Source organism: Aythya marila, assembly GCF_965140915.1.
Source record: "Aythya marila genome assembly, chromosome: 6".
NCBI classification, from domain to species: Eukaryota; Metazoa; Chordata; class Aves; order Anseriformes; family Anatidae; genus Aythya; species Aythya marila.
Genome location: NC_139047.1, coordinates 16,218,029 through 16,239,177, shown reverse-complemented (window position 1 = coordinate 16,239,177; position 21,149 = coordinate 16,218,029). Strand labels below are relative to the sequence as shown.

The 21,149-nt window shown below is 36.9% G+C and overlaps 1 protein-coding gene across 1 annotated transcript in view; it reads left to right on the top strand.

Moving 5' to 3' along the window:
• Positions 1-21,149, top strand: part of AGPS (alkylglycerone phosphate synthase) — a 51,651-nt gene that overhangs the window by 14,780 nt on the left and 15,722 nt on the right. Inside the window, exons 3-13 of the mRNA XM_082763451.1 lie at positions 555-645; positions 4,135-4,255; positions 4,333-4,407; positions 5,989-6,060; positions 7,838-7,917; positions 9,990-10,070; positions 12,564-12,689; positions 14,583-14,691; positions 15,177-15,304; positions 17,941-17,992; positions 20,314-20,390. Coding sequence (XP_082619577.1) covers positions 555-645; positions 4,135-4,255; positions 4,333-4,407; positions 5,989-6,060; positions 7,838-7,917; positions 9,990-10,070; positions 12,564-12,689; positions 14,583-14,691; positions 15,177-15,304; positions 17,941-17,992; positions 20,314-20,390 — 1,012 coding nt within the window. The remainder of the gene's footprint in view (positions 1-554; positions 646-4,134; positions 4,256-4,332; positions 4,408-5,988; positions 6,061-7,837; positions 7,918-9,989; positions 10,071-12,563; positions 12,690-14,582; positions 14,692-15,176; positions 15,305-17,940; positions 17,993-20,313; positions 20,391-21,149) is intronic.

Genomic DNA, 21,149 nt, shown 5'->3' with positions numbered 1-21,149 from the left:
TCTGTCACATGGCTAAGCTCTTGCCGAGGGGTTGTGACAGACACATTCATGGCACTTGATGGGTTTTGATGCATTTTGAGGATGAGAGAGGAACCTTTGACTCTGTTTTTCTTGAAACCATTCTAAGGTATATTGAGCTGGGTTTGTGTGTCTGAGGTTGCTTTGGTTTACATTGCAATGTGTCTGTACATACATGCCCTCTGTCTGTAACTGATTTGTAAACTATGACACTTTTCTACATTACTGGGAGATCTTTCTTAAAAATGAAGATGGGCAGGGTGGAATGTCTGAAAAGCCACATGCTACAATTCCCAAATATCACAAAGGAACATAATTTCTAAGTTGTTGACATTTTCTTTGATTTTTGTGTGAAGTATAGAACATAAATAAAAATACGCAGTTGCATGAAAACTAAATGAGCAGAAGCTTTGCAGACTTCTTTAAATCCATTTTTTCATCTAACTTAGTATTTGTGCTTATGTAGAATCAAAAGAAGTGTATCTGACATACATTCTTTTAATTGAAAATGACCCTGTGTAATATTGACTTTTCAGGTACAGATTAGGTGGTATGGTATTACCTACTTTTAAGGAATGGATAGAAAAAACCTTTGGAGCAAGTCTGGAGCACAAAACTACCTCTAGAGTAAGTAAATAGCTGAACCAGTTCCTTTGAACGTTAGTTGTGGTGATTGTCAAAAACAGATTGTTAAAGATGATTCGGCTGTTCGTCCTGAAGATTGCCTCCTATATAATTTATTTAAATAGTGTATTGTAACAGTTCAGAGTTGCTGTTTGGTGTAGAAATATTACATGAGACTTTCAGTGATTTAGCTCGACTTGTCATCCTACATCAACTGGTAGTACTTTAATTGGACTAAATGTCTCCTACACAGAGAGGTTTTAGTTCTTGTTTGTAGGCTGCTTTTCAAGATTGTAGAAACTGTTAGCCTAGATGGAATTATTGTTTATGCAACTGTAATCACCCTTTGTGATGACAAAGGTGGAAGATACAGTAACATTCAATTGTATGGTGTTTTTAGTGTATTTAATGTTATCCAAGTTCTTATTTGACAGTAATATTTTTCCACATCTGGATGCTGAAAACTGACTACCAGAATACCTAAGATTGAACTGAATGTTTAAAAAAAAAATCAGAATATTCTGGGTTTTCTGAAGTATACATATTATGCTTTTCAAAAAGAATAACTCAACTTGGAGTGAGGTCATTTTAGGAAGAATTCCTTTGAGGCTGCAGGCTTCTGACTCAGTAACTGCCTAAGCAGCATGGGAAGCAGGCTGTGCTGTATGCTTGTATGATGACTGCACAGTGACTGCAGTGATACTGCTTCAGTAACGTTTTTTTAGCCATTACTTGAGTAACTTGAGTTCAAGATTTTGTTTTCCCTGAAGCAGGTCATCTCATTGGGCCTGAAAACTTGAGCACTTCAGTCTTCTGCTAGTCAAGCCATTCTTTCATCTGTTATGACTTGAGGTCTTCCCATGTGACAATATATTTCAGAAATGTTTGTCTTGATGGGATTGTTTTCCTTGACTGAGGTTGGTCTTGACTGGCAGGTGCTCGGAGCAAAATTGCTTTAATTCACTGTGACCAGTGGTCCTGAGGGCAGTTGTTCCCTTCCTACATGTATAGAAGATACAGAATAAGCAGAACTGGGGGACTAGGGCAGATTCTTGAATATTATCTTGATTCTACAACACATCCTGAAGAGCTAGTTCACAGGATATCTGCCAGCAGTGTGTATCTGGACTTCTCATATCTAACTTCTCATAGCTATGCTCAGGTACTACTGCAGGTCCCATTTTCATGTCTTTCTGATAGCTCCTGGTTTATATTTCAGGTTGTCATACTGTACTGGTTCTCACCATCTATTGTCATCAGAGCATAAAGGAGCTCAGGTATAGGAACAACAGCAGGAAAAGGATCTCTTGGCCCATATGTCTTTCTGTCTCAACTCTTCCTGCCTCTGTGCAGTAGGACTGCAGGGTTCCCTGTTGCATGCAACCTTTCTGTTGTAATTAACAGTAGTAAATGTACTTGCTTTTCTGATGCTCAAGGCGAGATGACATTTTTTCCTTTTCAGTCTAGGCTTATTACATACAGCAGTTTAGACCTGGTTCACGTAGATTTCCTGTCAAGCCGTTAAGTGTATAAATCTTTAAAATATCTCAGTCCCATAAGAATAAATAAAATTATTTTTGCCTGGCATTCTGCATAGGATTTATATGAATATTAAATTTTCAGTCTTGAAGGTGAAAAATTAGAGGACTAGAATGCTTGCAAAAAAAGGAAAAATCAAGGTACCTAGTTATCCATGGGGAAATGCAATAGCTTTAAGTAGTTCATCTTCCTCCTGTTGAAAACCGAGATATTCCAGCATTTGATGTTCAACTTGAAATGAAACAAAATGGTTCTGTCTACAAAAATCCATGAAGAAACAAGTTTAAACTAGAAAATGTAAACAGAGCTAGCAGGGATTTTCTTTACCAAAGCGGCTTAAAGGTCTTTGTTCATTTCATATTGGTTTGTTTCTCATGTTTTCCAAGTTTGTTAAGAGTTCTGCTCCTTGGGTTAGTAAGCAGTGCTGCGTGAATCTGCATTAATAGCAGACTAGCAGGAGCTAAGAGCAGCAATCCAAGACCTGACTTCCCCTGTGTTTATTCTGACTGGCCCCTAAAATCATGATCTCTTAAGAGCTGCATGCCTCTCACCTGAACAGCACAATCACTAGCTTCTATATTTGTAGGTGACAGTGTGAATATGTTGGAGGGAAAAGCCTTTTTCTCAGATAAAACCCTTTCCTCAGATGTCTGACACCTTAATTCAAGTATAGTATCACCCTTAAAAAGCCACTCAAAACAGCACCTCTCTCTTTTCCCAGAAGTAAATCATTATTAAAACTGTATTTTCATTAGGTCATGTGCCCCGTATGAAGAATGTTAAAACAAAGACTTGGCTGTCATTTTGTGCCCCTGAGGCTTCGTGAGCCATCAGACATGAACCTAACTAATGCAAATATTCTTTCCTAAGTGATCCCTATAAGTACTCTTAATTTCTGTGTAACCTTACATACTTTCTTCTGAGGTGGACCCTGGTAGGCAACCTATGCATCTCATTACTTGAAAATTCTCCTTGTGAAGGTTAAATTGTCGTTTCTTCAGATCTCACTGCTCTGTGACCCATCCCGTTCAGAACAGACTGCCATACTGGCAGATGTGAGACTATAATCTTTTTTTTCCCCTCTCACTGTTAGCTTGGTAACTGGTGCTATCTTCTAAGCTTTTATTTTAGCAAGCCACCAGTTACATGTTGGCAAAAAGTATGAGCACTTCTGGAGGCTATATGCAGAACAAAGAGGAGTGAAACTCTCTATTCCAGGAAAGGAAACTTGGATGTGTGGATATATTTATATATAATAATAATATATATTTTTATATGTGAAAGGCTGAAAAACTTTTTTTTTCCAAGGAGCTGATCAGGACCTCTATCTAGAGGTTTTCTGAAAACACCTGCATGTTAATGATTGCACTAGGATTTTATGAAGTCTTGCTGATGTGTGAGGTCTGCTTAAAGCATTCCTGTTATATTAGATCAATCACACTTAAATTTCTGGTATGTGACAGAAGGAGGGGAAGTAGGTTGGTAGAAACAGAACTGGAAGTACTGGAATCTGGATAGTATATGGTGGCTTTAGTATGTATTTCTCTGTATTGTAGGAGGAATTTATGTTCAAAAAGGAATTTTGACCTTATCCTTTCTCAACAGGAGAGTCTTTAGTCCTATTCAGGCAGTTGTTTTTCTTGAATTCTGTAAAACAAAGTATTTTGTCTAAAATGCCCTCATAAGCTAGTTCATTTCCCCAAATCTGTTAGGAAGAAAAAGGGTAAGAATGCACTACTGGAATAAAACTTTGTGTGCATCTAGTCAGCTGAATACCAAGCAGGACAAATGGGATCAATGGCTGAAGACGAGGAAAAGAACTTCTGTATTTCTAATCTTAAATAGCTACATTTTGGTATCAGTTAGTGGCAAACTGTTTTTATTTTTTTATTTTGTACAGAAATGTGATAATAGGGAGCCTACCCTTAATGAACATGTCTTCTTGTATCATAGGCATCCTTAAATGTTAATGATGTACCTCCATCCATTGTAAATGAAGAATTTCTTCAGGATCTTAGAGCCACTAATATCTCATATTCACAGGATGCAGAAGATAGGGTATTCAGAGCTCATGGTAAGAAAACTTCATTTATATAAGTGTACTTTAGATGCTTCCTGTTTCAACTTGTTAACTTACTGTTTGTATTTCAGGTCACTGCCTACATGAGATATTTGTTCTCAGGGAAGGAATGTTTAAGCGAATTCCTGATATAGTTGTATGGCCTGGTAAGCTTAACTATTTTTTTCTTCTTCCTTCTTAACTGTTTATGAATTCTTGTGCTTTCTTGTCATGGGGAAGCTATCTTTGTTCATCGACTTCTCTCGTCTTTAGAGAGCCTAAAGGATTCACTTCATGAGGAAGTTGAATTCGTTATTAAATATAGTTGAAGTTTCAGATGAAGGCTGAATTTTTGACTTGAGTAACCACAGCATATTGTGAACTTGTGTGTGCAGCAAGAACAGTTGTCTAAATGACAGCCTAAATCTTGTTTCTAAAGGAGAACGTGATGATATGAAGGTAGTAAGATGTTTGTAGTAAAGAATTTGGTCTTATGACATGCAGTTCTTCAGAAGTAATTAAAAAAGTATGACACCTGTAACTCCAATCAGAACACTTTACAAAGGAGCATTGACTCGAAGAAATGGCAGTGCAATCTGAGTACGGGCTAGACCCATTTTAAATAGAATAATCACTAATGCTGTTGTAGGTAAGAACATGTAGCAGAAAATAATGCTTGATTTTATCTAGTAGAAGACAAATATTTAAACTGATAAAACTTTGTGCTCACTTGTGTGAATTTTCTATTTGCAAGTCATATTTCTCAGGTCACTGGGACCTACTTTCCATGTGCTGTTCTTCAGTAGCTAATGAAAAAGGCATCAGGTCTAAGTACCTAAGCTGTATGAATCCAACTTTTTTTTTTTTTCCTTTTATTATTTTCTGAAATTTCAATAGCTGCACTGTATTAGAGACCCCAAGATCAGTCTTAGCTCAGTTTTCATACTTTATTTAGGAAAACAAAATTGCATGGGAAGGATAAAAAGAGACGCTATAAGATGCTTCTGAATATTTGAGGACAGTTACTGACATGACAGCGTTGGTGACTATGAACAGTGTTCATTACCACTCCACTTTATTTTGTGCAGCTCTGAAAGCAAATGAAGTAAAATGACTATATTGGTTTAGAGCTGATCTGTATGGCCAGAGTTTGTAAGCCTATGCAGTCAGGTCTGCTTATTCTCTGCTGTTTGCAAAAATTCAAGTGCATGTAGCAGCTGATCTTTATTTGATGGTCCTTCTCCTTCCCTGTGCACATGCGTGTCTGCTTCTACCCTTGACCTGATGTACAATACATTCTGAAAAAGTAAATTTGACCAGTAGGTCTACTTCTGAAACGGAACGTCAGCCAGGAAAAAAAATATTTGTTCAGCTCTCAAAAAAGATTAATTTCACTTAAAAGAGATTGGACAACCTATTTTCAATAAAGCTTTGAACTTAACTTGTTCTCCAAGGTACCTCAATTGTTAACTGTGTGGTAGCCTGTCTTGCCATGAGAACTGCCAGAAGGTCTCAGTCTGTGAGCAGTGACCAAGTCTAAAATAATTTCTTTATAGTTTAGATGTGAAACAATTCTACATTTACTGTAGAGCTTTGCTAATTTTTGGTCCATCCCTTTAGTGTCTAAATCTTTGAAATGTTTTCCTTTCTGGTGTCAGAAAAGGAGCTGCTAAGTATCTAGACTCTGATTTTTAAGCAACAGTAAGAAGCACAAATCCTCTTTTTAACTGTTTGTTATTTGTTTTTAGTTTGCCATGAAGACGTTGTTAAAATTGTGGAATTAGCATGTAAACATAATCTCTGCATAATACCATTTGGTGGTAAGTATTACTAAATCTCAGATCTGTTTAACATCACCAGTGCAAAAGTATTCTACTGCAGTTCAATTAAATCTGTGGTTTTAGTAATATATTGTATCTATAGTTCAAAAGTTAGATCTATTAGTACATTGAGTGCTGTCAATTTTCTTATCTTGCAGCATTAAAAGCTGATCTATTTAGTTTAGCAAAAGTTAGCAGAAGTGTAAAAACCATGAATATTAGGGGTGCAAGAGGAGAGATTATAAGAGGTTAAAATCTACCTCTGTGCTTGCAAGTCTTTTATGTTGAAGGTATTTTTTGGATACATTTCTTGTGCTCTGTTTCCAAAAACACCTGTAAATTAGTTTGTTCATCAGAGTGCAGTGTATTGTTGAATCTCATAGGTCCGTGGAGGATAGTTGTCAGACGCGATTTTGCAAAATCGTGAACCATAATTCTAATTTCCTTTTAGACACTGATCAACTTGGAAGTTAGAGTAGATGTTTCTCTTGTAAGGAGTTTTCAGGAAACGTTCTGGGTTTTGTAGAACATAAGCAAAAGCCTGTATAATCTGGGTCTTTCTCAGTCTAAATAATTTCTGAGGAAGTTCACTTTATTAATTGTGCATGGTTTTTCCTCTAAACCTGCAGAGGTAGTGTGAGTTACCTGTTTTTGACTTGGACAGCAGGTAACATGGGATGTTGGCTCTCACAAGCTTATTTCTGTAAGAAGTGTTTTGTTAAGAATTCTGTGTGATAAGTCTGTGCCTTTGTGCTTGTGCTGCAGGCCCATTTAGGAAGGATGTTTACTATTTGAGAATATAAACATGTCATTTCAGCTCCATTAGTTTGATATGATGCTTGTTTCTCCCTAAAACGCTTGCCAGATACACTTGGAGAGCTGTATGCCTGCTACAAATCATCTTTGGTACCAGTAAATGAGTATAGGTGAGAGCAGCAACATTGACTAGCTCATGTTCACTGACTGGGATACAGGAAGATCTTCAGGTTTTGTCCAATCTGGTATATTTAACTACGGTCAACTTCTGAAGCTATTGTAGGGGTTGGTATTAAAATATCGTCTTTCCTATTATTGGAAACAAAGATGACGTGTCTTGCTGCACCTGAAGAGTACTGGTGTTTTATTAGCTGGCATCATCTCTGTACTTGCCACTGCTTGTTCTTCTCTGTAGTGTTCTAGTCTCTTTTTTCTTATGGCATTTGAAGTCTTTGAGAAGCCAAAGGCTTCTTGGACGCTGTTCTGCAACATGCAATGAAGATGCACTAGAAACCGCCAGAAAAGTTTGGTATTTGTTTTTATTCATCCATATTTATAGTTACACTCTTCCAGTTTGTTTCTTGCTTTCAGGTAAGTCTTGCATTCCTAAATTAAGTAGACCTCTTCACTTCCACCTAGGAAGTGGGCTGTAGTGCCCTTTGTAGTGCTCTCAGAAGAATACATAGAAACGGCTATCTCTTTCTTGGGTGGTTTCATTTCTTATCCCTCCCTGCTTGTAAATTCTGCTCCAGGCTTTAGAGCAGCAGATGAGATGGTCACAATTTCATGGCTTGTTATCAAGTGCTGTTAAAGCCTTCTGTTTGCTAGTGTTGCCTTGATTTTGTGAAACTCTCAATTGACCAGGATAGCTTTAGAATATTAATCATTAGCTTCAAACGGGTAATTTCAGTGATCTTATTTTATTAAGCTCAATGTTACAAATGAGGGAGAGAAGGATGGGTATGTGGGGAAAAGGTTACCTGTGAATTTTTCAATTGCAATATGCCTTGCATATTTTCAGGAGGAACAAGTGTCTCTAGTGCCCTTGAATGCCCTGAAGAAGAAAAAAGAACAATTATCTCACTGGATACATCACAAATGGTATGTCTCTCTTCTAGGGGGAAAAAAATAGTTGAAATTTCTTTCTTTGTTGAAGAACAAATATAAGATGGAAGTATTAACTTGTACCATGTATGATTAAATTAGTGCTCCTTCAGTTACAGTGATATTTTGTTTAATCTAGCCCTGTACTTTATATGACCTTACTTCTTACTTAGAGTAAGAAAAAAAAATCCTACTGTTGAACCTTCTTACGGCAGCTTTCCTTAAATCAAAATCAGAAGAAGGTGCTATTTTTCTATATCAGAATTGTCTGAATTAAGTGAAAGTCTAGGAGGAAGCTGTTTGTTCTTGAAAATTATACTGTTTTTTACAGACCTAAAAATATACTTCAACAGTGAAGGCTGATAAGATGGTGTAATATCTATAAGTCAACCTGCAGTATTAACTTTTTTAAGAAATAAAATAAAAAGGTGGGTTTTGTGTAGATAGCATCGCGAGAACATGAAGTTCTATGGCATTCCAGAAATTAAGTTTTGTAAAATTTAGTCCTAGTACTCCGCTTTCCTTTATAAAGAACCTTTGTAGTTATAAAATGACCATTTTGTGGTTATTTCGTGGTTACATAGTAATGAGATGCTTCAGAAACAGCTCTGTATCTTTTAATGTAATTCTGTACTGTTTCCTAGCACCTGCAATGCTTATTAACTCCTTTGTCCTTGAAGGTAGTACCTGGGTTTTGGCTCCCTTTTCTCTGTTTATTCCATGAAGTTAAGTTAGTAGCTTCTGAGTGTTTCTGGCTACAAAGTGACTTTTCTTCTACAAGGCAGTTGTGCATTGAAGGAAACTCTTCATGCGCCTATGGGGTGAAATCCGGAGTACAATATTGGTTCAGGCCTTTGTTTGAACTTACTGACTCATCGCCCACAGCTTTGACTAATGTCTGGTTTGGGGGTGGGAAAGGAATGTACTAAACTCCTGCTATCGTCCTTTTGTGTTGGCTAGACATGTAATTATATATATCAGGTCAGGAAACAGACCGCTTTTTTGAATGCTTCTTGAATAATGCTGCCAAGCAATTTTTGTGGTCATTGATGTGGAGTGAAAATAAAGAAACTAGGGTGGAAAGCACTCCCAGGGCAATTAAGTTGATCAGACAAATTTTACTGTTTTAATACGCAGTTAATGGTTATCTTTGTCTTACATGTAGGGTCTGTGTTGCATAAAATCTCATTTATATAGCATCTCAGATCAGTTAAGTAGTCCATGTTGAAACTGAAAGTGTTTTCTGAGTAAAAACAGCTGGCTATTGAGGGGAAATAATTGTTTTAAAGTTAATTGTTCATAGTTTAAGCTGGACTACAAAATTTGCCACTTCAGAAAGCAAGGCAAACTGAAGCTAGAGCTGTTCTCCTTCTATGTAATATAATAATGCAAAATTATACAAGTGCCATAGAAGTGATTTGGAGCACTTGCAGGAGCTCCCTGTATCTTTTCATTGTCATGAAATTTGTTGATTTCAATAATAAACTTCTCATCTGACGTCAGTTTGGGCATACATATAAAAACAAAATCTGTCTTTGAGTAAAAGGTGAATCAGCAGTCTTCTGCTGCAGTAGACAGTTCTAATGCAACACGCAGCACATAGTTCAAAGCATAAATACTATAAGCATTAAGAAATAGTGAGTTTTTAACTGTACTAAATGGAAACTGCATAAATGACTGTAGAAGAACTGTATCCAGAAATCTGAAGAAGGTTGGACAGTGTTGTTTTGGCTAATGAAGCTTGATGTATTTTTTTGTCAACAAGTCAAGGCTTAAGTTCTGTATAATAATTAAGGCTTCTGAAAGATACTGAAGTTGAATAACCAAACTGCCAGCAGTTTTCCTACCAAGTCACTGTGTGAATGTGTAATATCTACACTTAGTATATGGTAGTATATATAAATGTAAACGTGTGGCTCTTGTGGTCCTTCAGATAGTAATTCTTGTTGAAAATGAGTGATATTAGCTTTATTCAGGAAGACAGACATAGTACATAGTACACATACCATTATTTTCATTTCTATGTTGTCATGTTAATATATTCTTACTTTTGATTGGCTTTCCAACAGAATCGGATTCTCTGGATAGATGAGAAAAACTTAACAGCGTGTGTGGAAGCTGGCATTGTTGGACAAGATTTGGAAAAACAGGTATTTTTTAACTTGTCAAGCATTTAGTATTTCTCCATAACATTCTTTGTTGTTCCTCATATCTTGTCTAAATTGCTGCATTACATACATGGTTATGAACATTATGTGCATAGTTAAGAACCACATCGGATGCTGTTTGATACACATTTTTAAATAACAATTTTTCTTTTAGATATAGCTGTAAAATACATGTACGCTAAGTTGTTACATCACTATGCTTTCTACTTCAGACCTTGGATACACTCTAGTGGTTGCCAGGTGTGACACGTTGTGCTTGTTTTGTGTAGTACAATTTGAGTACTGTGATTAATGCCAGTGCAGACTTCCACTGAAATACAGACAGAATGCACATATTCATTTGGACAGTGCAGCAAAGGGAACTGCTTGAAAGACTGTTTTGCAGCTTGCTAGTGTTAACTAGAGTACAGAGGGATTTTCACATGAGGGCAGCATAAGCAAGATAGAGATGAGTAGGGTAAAAAAAAAAAAAAAAAAAACACAAAACAACAACAAAAAACAAACAAACAAAAAAACCTCAAAGGTCAATACTATGAACATGTGGTAAGTACAGGTGTATGAAACAGGCAAGGCTTGGAGGGAAGAAATTGAGTTCTGGTGGCAGGTAGGTGGAATGTGTAATTCTCATGAGTCCCTGCTGGAGTAACAGTAAATGCAAGAGTAAAATGAATTTTACTTTAAGGTTGGACTGTATTAGCAGCAGGAGTAAAGCATCTTAGTTCTGTTCCTCCTTGTCTTCTAGGAGATAGTACTGACATGAAATTTTGGTGAGCATACAAGGAAAAAAAAAATCCAACTTCAGTTTTCATAACTGAATTTACCGGCATTATCTAGAAACTGTGCTGTGAAAATCATACAGGTTAAAAGCCACCACACTTTTTTTTTGGGTGCTGATCTTCCTTAGTAGGCTTCCTCACTAACAGTTATTTTGAACCTTACAACACTAACTAAAATCAGGAGCTGAATTCTAAACAAATAACAGACACTGATGAAAAATTAGGCTGTTTTTGAATGGGGCATTCAAAATAAATGATCACTACACTAGCTAAAATTACATGTGATAGTCATGTGATTAAGACGCCATTTTATGTGAGATGAGAAGATAGATTCATAATTCCAGATATTGTAGTGGACTCTATCGAGGAGCCTTGAATTGCTTGCTTTTCTCAGAATAATAGGATGTGGATTAATAGCCAACAGGAAAGAATCAAAGGTGACAAAAGGATAATAAAGATAGAACAATATATATTATTTTTATTTATTTTGGGAAGGAGTATTATGAATCCTATTGTGATTCGATAGGAAAGGCTAGTATATACAAATTGTGGATAAGCAGGCCATGCTGGCTATCTCTTTCATCTGAAAAGTATATAACACAATCTCTGCTCTACTCTGTCTGTAGCACGTCCTATTTTATACAACACTATTCACAGTGTTTGGATCTACTGCTTTGTGCATGCCCAGTCAGTTACAAGTATTCAAAAACATGGTCTCTTGCTGTGCTTATGTTTGTACAACTTGTAGAAATCTGTAAGCTGTGAGTGAAGCAAATTTCTTGTCCTCTGCGGGTATGACAAGGCTTCAGCACTTCCTTAATGTCATCAGGAAGCACTTAAAGTCACAAGCTCTTCCAGTAAGAGAAAGGACCACGAGCTAGATGAGTCACGTAGCCATTACATAGACATAAACAGTCACTAAAGTTAGAATCACGTTGTGCTACAGAACATAGTTAATAACCCACATTATGTGGTATCTAGTTGGATGTGGGTATTTCAGTTGCCCACTGCAAATTGATCATCTCAAACACTAACACAGTTATCACTTAACGTGAAAGTGCTGGGTCTTTAATTCTTTCTGTCCAACAGCTTTGGTATTGCAATTCGAAGGGCATCCAATCAACCTCAGGTGCTGTGCAGATGGCAAAGCCAAGCTAATACAGAAAAATGAGAAACAAGTGACTACTTAATGTACAGGAATGCATGATCTGCCTCACAAATAGTTGACAGCATTGCATACAGGAAGCCCAACCAGATGGCTGTATATTAAAACACATCACTCCTTGAGAGAATTAAGTACAGGCAATTTGCTCACATTTTCTGCAGACCTGCTGCATATCACATTAGAATGGAAAGAACAAGAGATTAAGTGCCTTATTTATTGGCAGCATTTGTGCAAAGTTGGCAGTTACTTAGTTATAATTTTTTTCTGTATGTATCTGAATTCTCACCTTCTTACAAACAATAGAGGTCTTAGTTTTAAAATATGGGGGAGGAGTATTATAGGTTGATATATAGCACAACATATACACAGGAGAAGCAGAATCAATTTGTCTTTGATATATAAATGAAATGCAAAATTTGTGCCAGAATAATTGTGTGTGTTATCAGGATATTTGCTTTTTTAAATAAAATAAACCTAAAATATTCAATAGTAAGCTAATGCAAGCTCTGTAGAACGTATTTTTACTTTCTTTAGCTTGGTGAAAGTGGCTTCTGTACAGGCCATGAACCAGACTCCATGGAGTTCAGTTCACTAGGAGGATGGGTAGCAACACGAGCATCAGGCATGAAAAAAAACATCTATGGAAACATTGAAGATCTGGTAAATATTTTTAATACTTGTTCTAATTAATTATTCTTTTGATTGGTGGTTTAATTTATGTAATGACATGAAGTGAGAGGGAGAAGGAAGAATAAACTGCAAGTCTGTTAACAAGTGATACAGTTTTCATTTTGGTACTCACTGACTAACTTCAGGAATTGTGTTGTCTTATCCTGTCCTTGCGGCCTTCTTCCACTTTTTTGATGCTTTCTATTAATCCAGTGTAATAATTCTGTTAAATTTGTAGGGTTGTTTCAAAAGGTGCACGCTCTCTCCTACCTGTTGTGCTTTCTTGAAGTTGTCTGGTGGAATCACTACATGTTGACAGCAAGCTAGTTTGATCTGCCTTCCCACTTCCATAGGCTTGTAGATTGTTTTTCTTCAAACCAGCACACTGATCTAATTGATCCTGTGTGCACACAACAGTGAATTGTAATCCCACTGCGCAGTATATGGGGGCAATGAGGAAGGAAGCAAGGGACTGGGAATGGCATTATTCTACTCTTAAATCTGTTTTAAGCATTAAAATGGTTCATCTTCATATTAACCCAGGTAAATTGTTTCCTAAAGCATTTTGAATTAAAAACATACTTTTTAGTGAGTATACCGAAGTCAAATCCTGCCTCCTTGCTTTGAACTTCTAGCTCTTCTCATAATAGCCCTTTCTTAGCTATTTCTCCCTTCCCTTTACTGCAGCACACTTTCTTGAGTTGTATCTTTATCACCTCAGGCTTTTTCATCATCTTGTAGTTCACAAACACGTCTGTTCTGTGCACAGAACAAACACTTGACTATCAGCGAATGAGCTTGGCAGCAAATAAGTAGTTTTTATTCAGTAGGTCTTGTTGAACTAAAACTGCTAGCACTTGTTAAGTATCATCTGTACCCTACTGCCTGAAGTGTTGCTGTCTGGTGTTGTTTTTCTTGGACTGGGAGATGTGAAGCAGAAGGCTTTTCTATCACAAGAGCATAACTTCAGACTAAAATGTAGCTTCTGAAATTTTCATTAGGAGGAAATAGGTTTGAAAGTTGATTCAGAAACGTTCAGGAATTTCCTGATGTCACAGTGAGAAGTTTTAGGGAGGTGTTTACTTTCTGAGAAAATCTTACATCTAGAAATAGTGTGTTATATAAGCTGCCTAAAATCCACTTGTTACAGAATCACCAGTTCATAAAATGCATATAACAAAATTCTCGAACAGAACAGGATGAAAATTACTTAGGTACATGTGCCTGAAATTTTTAGTGCCACTGTTTGAAATGCAGTAATTTTACTGTAGTTGAAAGCTTCACCTGCACCAAAGAAGGATTTTTTTGGAAAGAAATTAGTACAGAATAAAAACAAAATCTTAAATATGTATGAGTCTTACTGAAGACTTAATATTGACAGAGTATTTCACTGTTTTATTTCTTCCTAGTAGAAGTATTTCTGTATCAGCTGATGACTAAATTAAATTAGCTTTATCAAGCAACAGTTCTAAAGCAAAACTTAAGCAAGAAATAACATTTCTTCTGCTGCAAGCCATCTCTTTTTTCCTCTCTGAAGTATTATGCGTGTTCTGAATTTAAACGCTAGTATTCATGGTGAGCACTGTCTACACTGAGAAACAAAACAGCCTTAACTGGTACTGTCTGCTTGTGGCCAACAATTGATTGGATTTGGCATAGAACTTGGAGCAATCTGTTGTGTGGGCAAACCATGCTGCATTAGAGATAATTGTTTGTAACAGTCCTGAGGTTATTCTGAAAGTTCTTTTGGGGCTGCCTACAGAAAGTATGAAGTCTGCAGAACTGAACTGTATAAAATGCATGTCATGCTTGATAGAAAATAAATATACAGAAAAATCTGTACTTAATGCTAGTATGTATAGTTATTGTATATTGTTTAAACAGGTGATTCATATAAAAATGGTAACTCCCAGAGGAATAGTTGAAAAAAACTGTCAAGTACCTCGCATGTCAACAGGACCTGATATCCATCACTTCATTATGGGATCTGAAGGTATAAACTCAGTAACTTCACATAAGTGCATCTGAATTCATTTTCTGTAATGGCTTGATGGTTTGAATATATGTAATGCTGTCGCTTCTGGTGTGTCTATGGGTGGCATTCTGCAGGCGTGAATTTTTGTGTTAGGATGATACATTGAGACTTTTTTTAGGACTGAAGTTACGCAACTCTGAAAAGTGCTTAAAACAGATCTGTGGAGTTACTGTACACATCTACTGTACACATCATGAGTTAGAGGGGGTTTGTAAGAATTCACCATGTAAATTGTCAGGAATAAATTGCTTACGACTGCAGTACTGAATTTTTGAATTTTGGATTTGTCAATACTTTTTGAATATTTTTTGAATACTGAAATTTTGAATTTTTCTGACTTACGGTACTTTATAACGCTATGGTAAACACTGGTTGAGTTGTGTGATTTGCAAGAATTCTATCTTGCAGGACTTTACTACTGAGTTTTCCTTTTTTTTCTGAAGGAACGTTGGGAGTGGTCACTGAAGTTACAATAAAGATTCGCCCACTCCCTGAATACCAGAAGTATGGCTCTGTGGTCTTCCCCAACTTTGAACGAGGGGTGGCCTGCTTGAGGGAAGTGGCAAAGCAGGTAAGGAGAAGCTTTATGCTGAATTCATGCAAGAATGCTGGTTCTAACCTAGTCCAGGATCTAGGGCTAGGAGTATGCTGATGCTCTAGTCTTAATTATCAATTACTGGAAAGGAGTTAAGAGGATATGAACCTCATAAGTATATATGGCCAATGAGGCTTTTGGAAATGATGCGATGGATGATTGATCATGACCATCATTTGCTTGGCATTCTTAGCCAAATTGTGGATATGCCTTCTGATGGCTTCTTTTAAAAAAAGTGGGAGTTGTTAGCATATCTCAGCACAGAGATTTTGGCTCTTTATCTCCTTCAAAGGAGAGTTTTATCCTGAGAGTCATTTAAGGCTATGTAGAAAGTGACCAGCATTTAGAGGAATTCAGTTGCAGCATACAAGTAAAGGACAGTTGAATTCATGGTTCTAAAGTGAAAAGGAACAAAAGTCATGCAGTGGAAGGATGTGACCTATGTTTGCAGTGGGTAGAAAGCACTACCTGAAGCACAGAAATGTATTTGGGTGAGCTGGATGTTTTAAGGTGGAATTGTACTTATGTCTTAGTATTTAGGTAGAGCCTTCTGAGTAGCATGATCAGACAACAGGGAAGTGGATTTCAAGTAACAGAACTTGGACACGGGTATACAAATTGTAATGTTTTTCCTGATGGCTCTGCTTCCAAGCAAATCTTACACTGGCTAGCTTCTTTCTTTATCATCCTAGGCTAACTTTCCTTGGCACTGTGCAAAACATACCAAATCACTTCTGTGAAAGGAGGACTGTATATCCTGAATTGGGGAAGTAATTTCAGAAATGTTTTAATTAATGCCAAACTAAATACAGCTTTACATTTTTCCAGTGATGGGTCTAAATTAATGACTTAATGTTCCAAGCCAGATGTTCAAACCGGTATGTGAATGACATGTATATGCTAGTCAGCAGCACTTGCCAGTTCTTCTGTCACATGCTTCTACTGCTAGTGCTTGTTCTTCCTATTAAAGGTATCTAAGCAGACTGTTTGGGAATGCTTAATTGAATGGCTGATCAACATTTTAAGTCAATTAGGGAACTAGTGTCTATTCCCTAACTATGGGTTTAGAAGAGGAAAAAAAACCACAATATTAGCCGCTTACATTGTTCCATTTCTAAGCTTCTGTTGCTACTTCTGTTTCACTGCTTTCTAAAGCCTGAACTACTTATTCTTTTCTTTTGGTGCTGCTCACATCAATCTTTTTAGCAATTACAAAGATCTCTAACAGAAAAGCTATTTTTTGTATTTATTACTCTATTTTTATGTAAGAAAAAGCTACCTGCAGGTTGTATACTGGGTTGCTGTCATTAGAACCACTCATTCAGCCTTTTTCTGTCAACCTGCCTGGTGAGATATTATTTTATTTTTTCCTTCTGCCCTTTTTCCTGTTGTGTGACAAAATGTACATCATCAATGTAATAGAGGGTGAACATGCATCAGATTAAGTGATAGAGGAATACTTCTATATCTTTGTGATTAGGTTGAGGCTAGCCTAAAATCCATGCTTTGTCGTATTCCTCTAGCTATATATTTCACTACGTGACTGGACACAGCCATCATAGATGGCATGTTATAAGCATATGTATGACCTAGAAGCTTGCTTAGCAGAAGACAGCTATTCTTACTGTTTTTCAGACTTCTGTGTAGTGCATAGACTAGATTGGACCCAGGCATGGATTTTAATTGTGATCTGATGACAGAATGTTAGTGTACCAGGTCTGGGTGGTTATTTTCATCGTAGCAGCCCATATGATGCTCTGTTTGGATTTGTGACCAAAACAGTGATACACGCTAAGGTTTTATCTGTTGCTGAACAGTGTTTATGCAGTGACGAGGCTTTCTACATTTACTACTCTGTTCCCCTAGTAGTTAGGGGGTGGGCAAAAAGTTTGTAGGTAATGCAACTGGTATGGTTGGACCAAATCAACCAAAGAAAGATTCCATACCAAATGATGTCAAGCTCAGCAATAAAGCTGAGGGAATTTTCTCAGGAGTTACCATTGCTTGGGAACTAGCTGGGCATTGGTTGGTTGGTGGTGAGTAATTGCTTTTGCATTACTTGTAAAAGGGAAAAAAATAAAAATGAAAACCTGTTCATCTGCCTTTATCTCAACCTGTAAGTTTTCTCACTTCTGCCTTTCTGGTTCTCTTCCTCCACCCCACTGGAGGAAAGTGAGTGAGCAGCTGTGTGGTACTTAACTGCATACTGGGGCTAAGGCACAACAGTTAGTCTCTTTTCAATGGATTTTTAAGCTCAATACTCTTATCAAATATGGTATCTTTAGTGCATTATGGCAATATGGCTACTTTATAGAAAAACATTCAGTACTTGAAGGTTAAAGATCATGGGACTGTGCCTGTGTTGCCTTGAGTGTAAACTGAAAATTCTCTATGCGATATGTTTAGACATGCCTAATAGATGTTGCTTCTCAAATGAAAACAAGTTTATCATCACCAATTTTCAATGATGATAATGGCCATAGGTCTCTGATGTTAAGTTTGCTTCTTCTATGCTCTTTTTAAATGAAAATGTCACTGTCATGATTTTTGGCATACCTGTTCATAAATCTTTTATTCTTCCTTCCTCCAACGCCCCTAACTCTGCCTCCAAGAGATGTGCTCCTGCATCAATTCGCCTTGTTGACAATGCACAGTTCCAGTTTGGTAAGTAGGTAGATTTTCTCAGATGGATACCTGTTCCCAAGAGCTTTGATTATCTTAGTATTTGAAGTTTGTATCATCTGGGAATTCTTTTGCTCAAAACCAGACAACAAAGGCAACGATCCCTACGTTCAAATTCCAGGTAGTACTGTAATACGTACTTTCAGAAACAGAAATCTGTCTTTGCCTCTGGAAAAACACTGTCAACTACAATAGTCAGTAAAGAGCTTTGCTCTGCATATAGATGTATAAGATTTTTTGCAACCTTTCCATTTAACAGCATGTAGTCTTCTGGGAATTTTGAAAAACTGGAGGCACTGCCTCTCTTTTGCTATTGAAGGCGTGGAAATGATAGTTTTGTAAATATAGTCCTTGAAACATTTGGTTGTGAAGAATATTAACAAGTAGTCAGGTATCAGAGTGCAGGGGAGATTCGGAATGCAGGCATCTTACTTTGAAGGTAAATTGGTTGATGTAAATTTCCTAAGAGCATCACAGTCTGTGTACAGATTCCTGAGAAGTAGCAGTTTATTTTGAAAATATTCTACTGTGGTAGTGATTGTTTTGGGTGGGGGTGAGGCAATGACACATCAAAAATGAGCTGTCTGGCTTTTGTTTTTAAAAAAGTTCAGACGTGGTAAATACCATAACTGTATGCAAACAGAATTAAGCTGTTGGCTTTTTTATTTTTTAAATATAGAAAGTATAGAAAGTCAGTAAAGCTACTGGAGTATTACTAAACCTAGACATTACGTAAATAGGACAACGTCAGACATGAAAATCAATCATTTTTGAACCCTTCTTATGGAAAGCTGTCATTTTAACGGTAGAAACTTTGGCAAGAGATGTGTTCTGGCTCAGGGCACTCTTCAAGAGAACCTAAAGTTGCACAACACACAACTAGTACTTCATAGGACTCGAAGCACTTGCTAAGACCATGCGATTTTGATTATTCACAGAAGATGAAAAAATGAATTGTGATTGACCTTGAAAACCTATATGTTAATACTACAAGAACAAGTCAGAATCTGATACCTGGTTTGAAGAAAAGCCTCAGTAATGAATCTTGACTTTAAATGGCATTAATCTGGAGATGAGAAAGCTGAGCTTTGTTTTTTGAACTAAGTTAGTATCTCTAACACCTGAGAGCCCAGCAAGCATTGCATCTTGCTTTGGTCATCACTGTGTTGTACTCTCTCACAAACGTGTACAACAGAAGGCAGATGCAGTTCTTTATTTTTATTTGGGAGAAAACTTGACCAATTATAAGCTTTAAATCCAACCCTAGATAAGTAGATCTTTTCTTTGGCTTTGATCTGATGTTGCAGCTTATACAATCATCTGCAAAAGGTGAAAAAGAGGAGTTTTTCTTGTGGTTTTCTTAAGTAGGCTTAACTCCACTAGTTTTTACAGATTGTGGTTTAATAAATTAATGTCCTTGTGTTATCTGCTGCTTTTGTATCCTCACTTAAGTGTACTTGGAGGCCTATTCCTTGGCGTTTTCTCATATCTGCAAGGAGAGTACCTCTTTACAGAAGAGGGAAGGAGGCAAATGAATTACTGAAGTTCATGCTTTATTCAGGAGGAAATACTTCGTGAAGTATTTTAGAAGGAAGTATCGTGTAAATGGTGCATAACTTTTTTTATGAATTGGGCTCACAGCGTGTAGGCCAGATGCAAGACTGTAAAAATGAAGCAGTAATGGGAGTTCAGAAGTTGCTTGTGACTGAAAACAATGGAACAAACAGTAAAAGGCTTTCATCTCAATTAAATCCAGTCCTGAGGCAGAGATGTTAATTTAACAGACTCCAAGACACCATTTATATATCCTGGTAATTTTAGTTCTCCGTATGTGATTAAGGAAGCAATTACTAGCTTTATGTAGAAAATTTTGTGCAAGTGACATAACCATTAAGGAAAAAACTGCTTAACTCTTTAACTTGCACCATTTTTTGGCTATTGGTTTCAGTGGTTTTGGCATAACTTTAAAAAGGTCAGTGGTTTTGCTTAGTTTTATAGTATAAAACTAATGAAGTGTTCTTTCAAAATTTTCCATGTGCAATATACTTGTGAAGATCTAAGCTACGACAGCCTTAATTAAAGTGTCAAATGGAATATTTGTGCGCAGTTGTATGTATGCCTCTCAAAAATTAATAAAAAAACCTTTTCTCAAATCTTCTAAAGAGAAAGGTCCCTTTGATTATGATAGTGCTCCAAATAATTCTTGCAATTTTATGTGTCAAGCTATTTTTTTTGGTTCCTTGAAGTTAGGATTTTAAGAGCACTGATAATCTTAACACATTTTTTTCTACTTCTTGCCAAAGGTCATGCTCTTAAACCACAAGTTGCTTCCATTTTTACATCATTTTTGGATGGACTGAAAAAATTCTACATCACAAAGGTAACTGTTTTAGGGTTTAATACTGCTTGGAACTTTGCATGCTATCCTTAGAATTCAAGACTGTGGGTATTTCGTCTCATGCAGCTCTGAGTTTGTCTAACAGATTGTAGGATTAGTTAGAGAATCTCAGGGTGGTTTAATCCAAAATAATATTCTGTTTGAGGAGTTACTCCATGAGAGATTCTCACAGATGTTTTCACCTTTCACATGTGTAGATGAGGTTAGTGTGTCTTGCCTTAACAGTAAGGCAGTGACAGAGCGAGACTGGAACCAATTTAGCCAGCTTACAGTCCACTGCAATTCCAGTCCTTCCAGCTCTGCAAGTAGAAAAGAACATTTCAAGAAATGAGAGAAATGCTATGTAATACTGACAGAGGCTCCAAGCTGGTGACACATCTGGAGCTAGGGCTCAGTCTCCTGATGTGTGTAAGCAACTTGCACTTCAGAGATTCTCCCAGTTGGGTACAGTATTATATAGTACTATATAGCACAGTGATACTCCCAGCTGGGAGTAGAGAAAGCATTTTTAATGACTGTGAGATTGATATGGCAGGTGTACTGGGACCAAGGTACTCAAATTTTCACGTATTCACTTCATCTATGAATTGCTCCTCCTAATTCACGTTGTGACTCATGGATAGTGGCAACCTCTGAGATCTCTTGCCATATGAAGATTCTGTCATGTGTCTTGGTTTCTTGCTTGAATATACCATTGATTACGTTGGCTCTAGTACTTTAAGTTAAGCTTAAAGAAAAGTA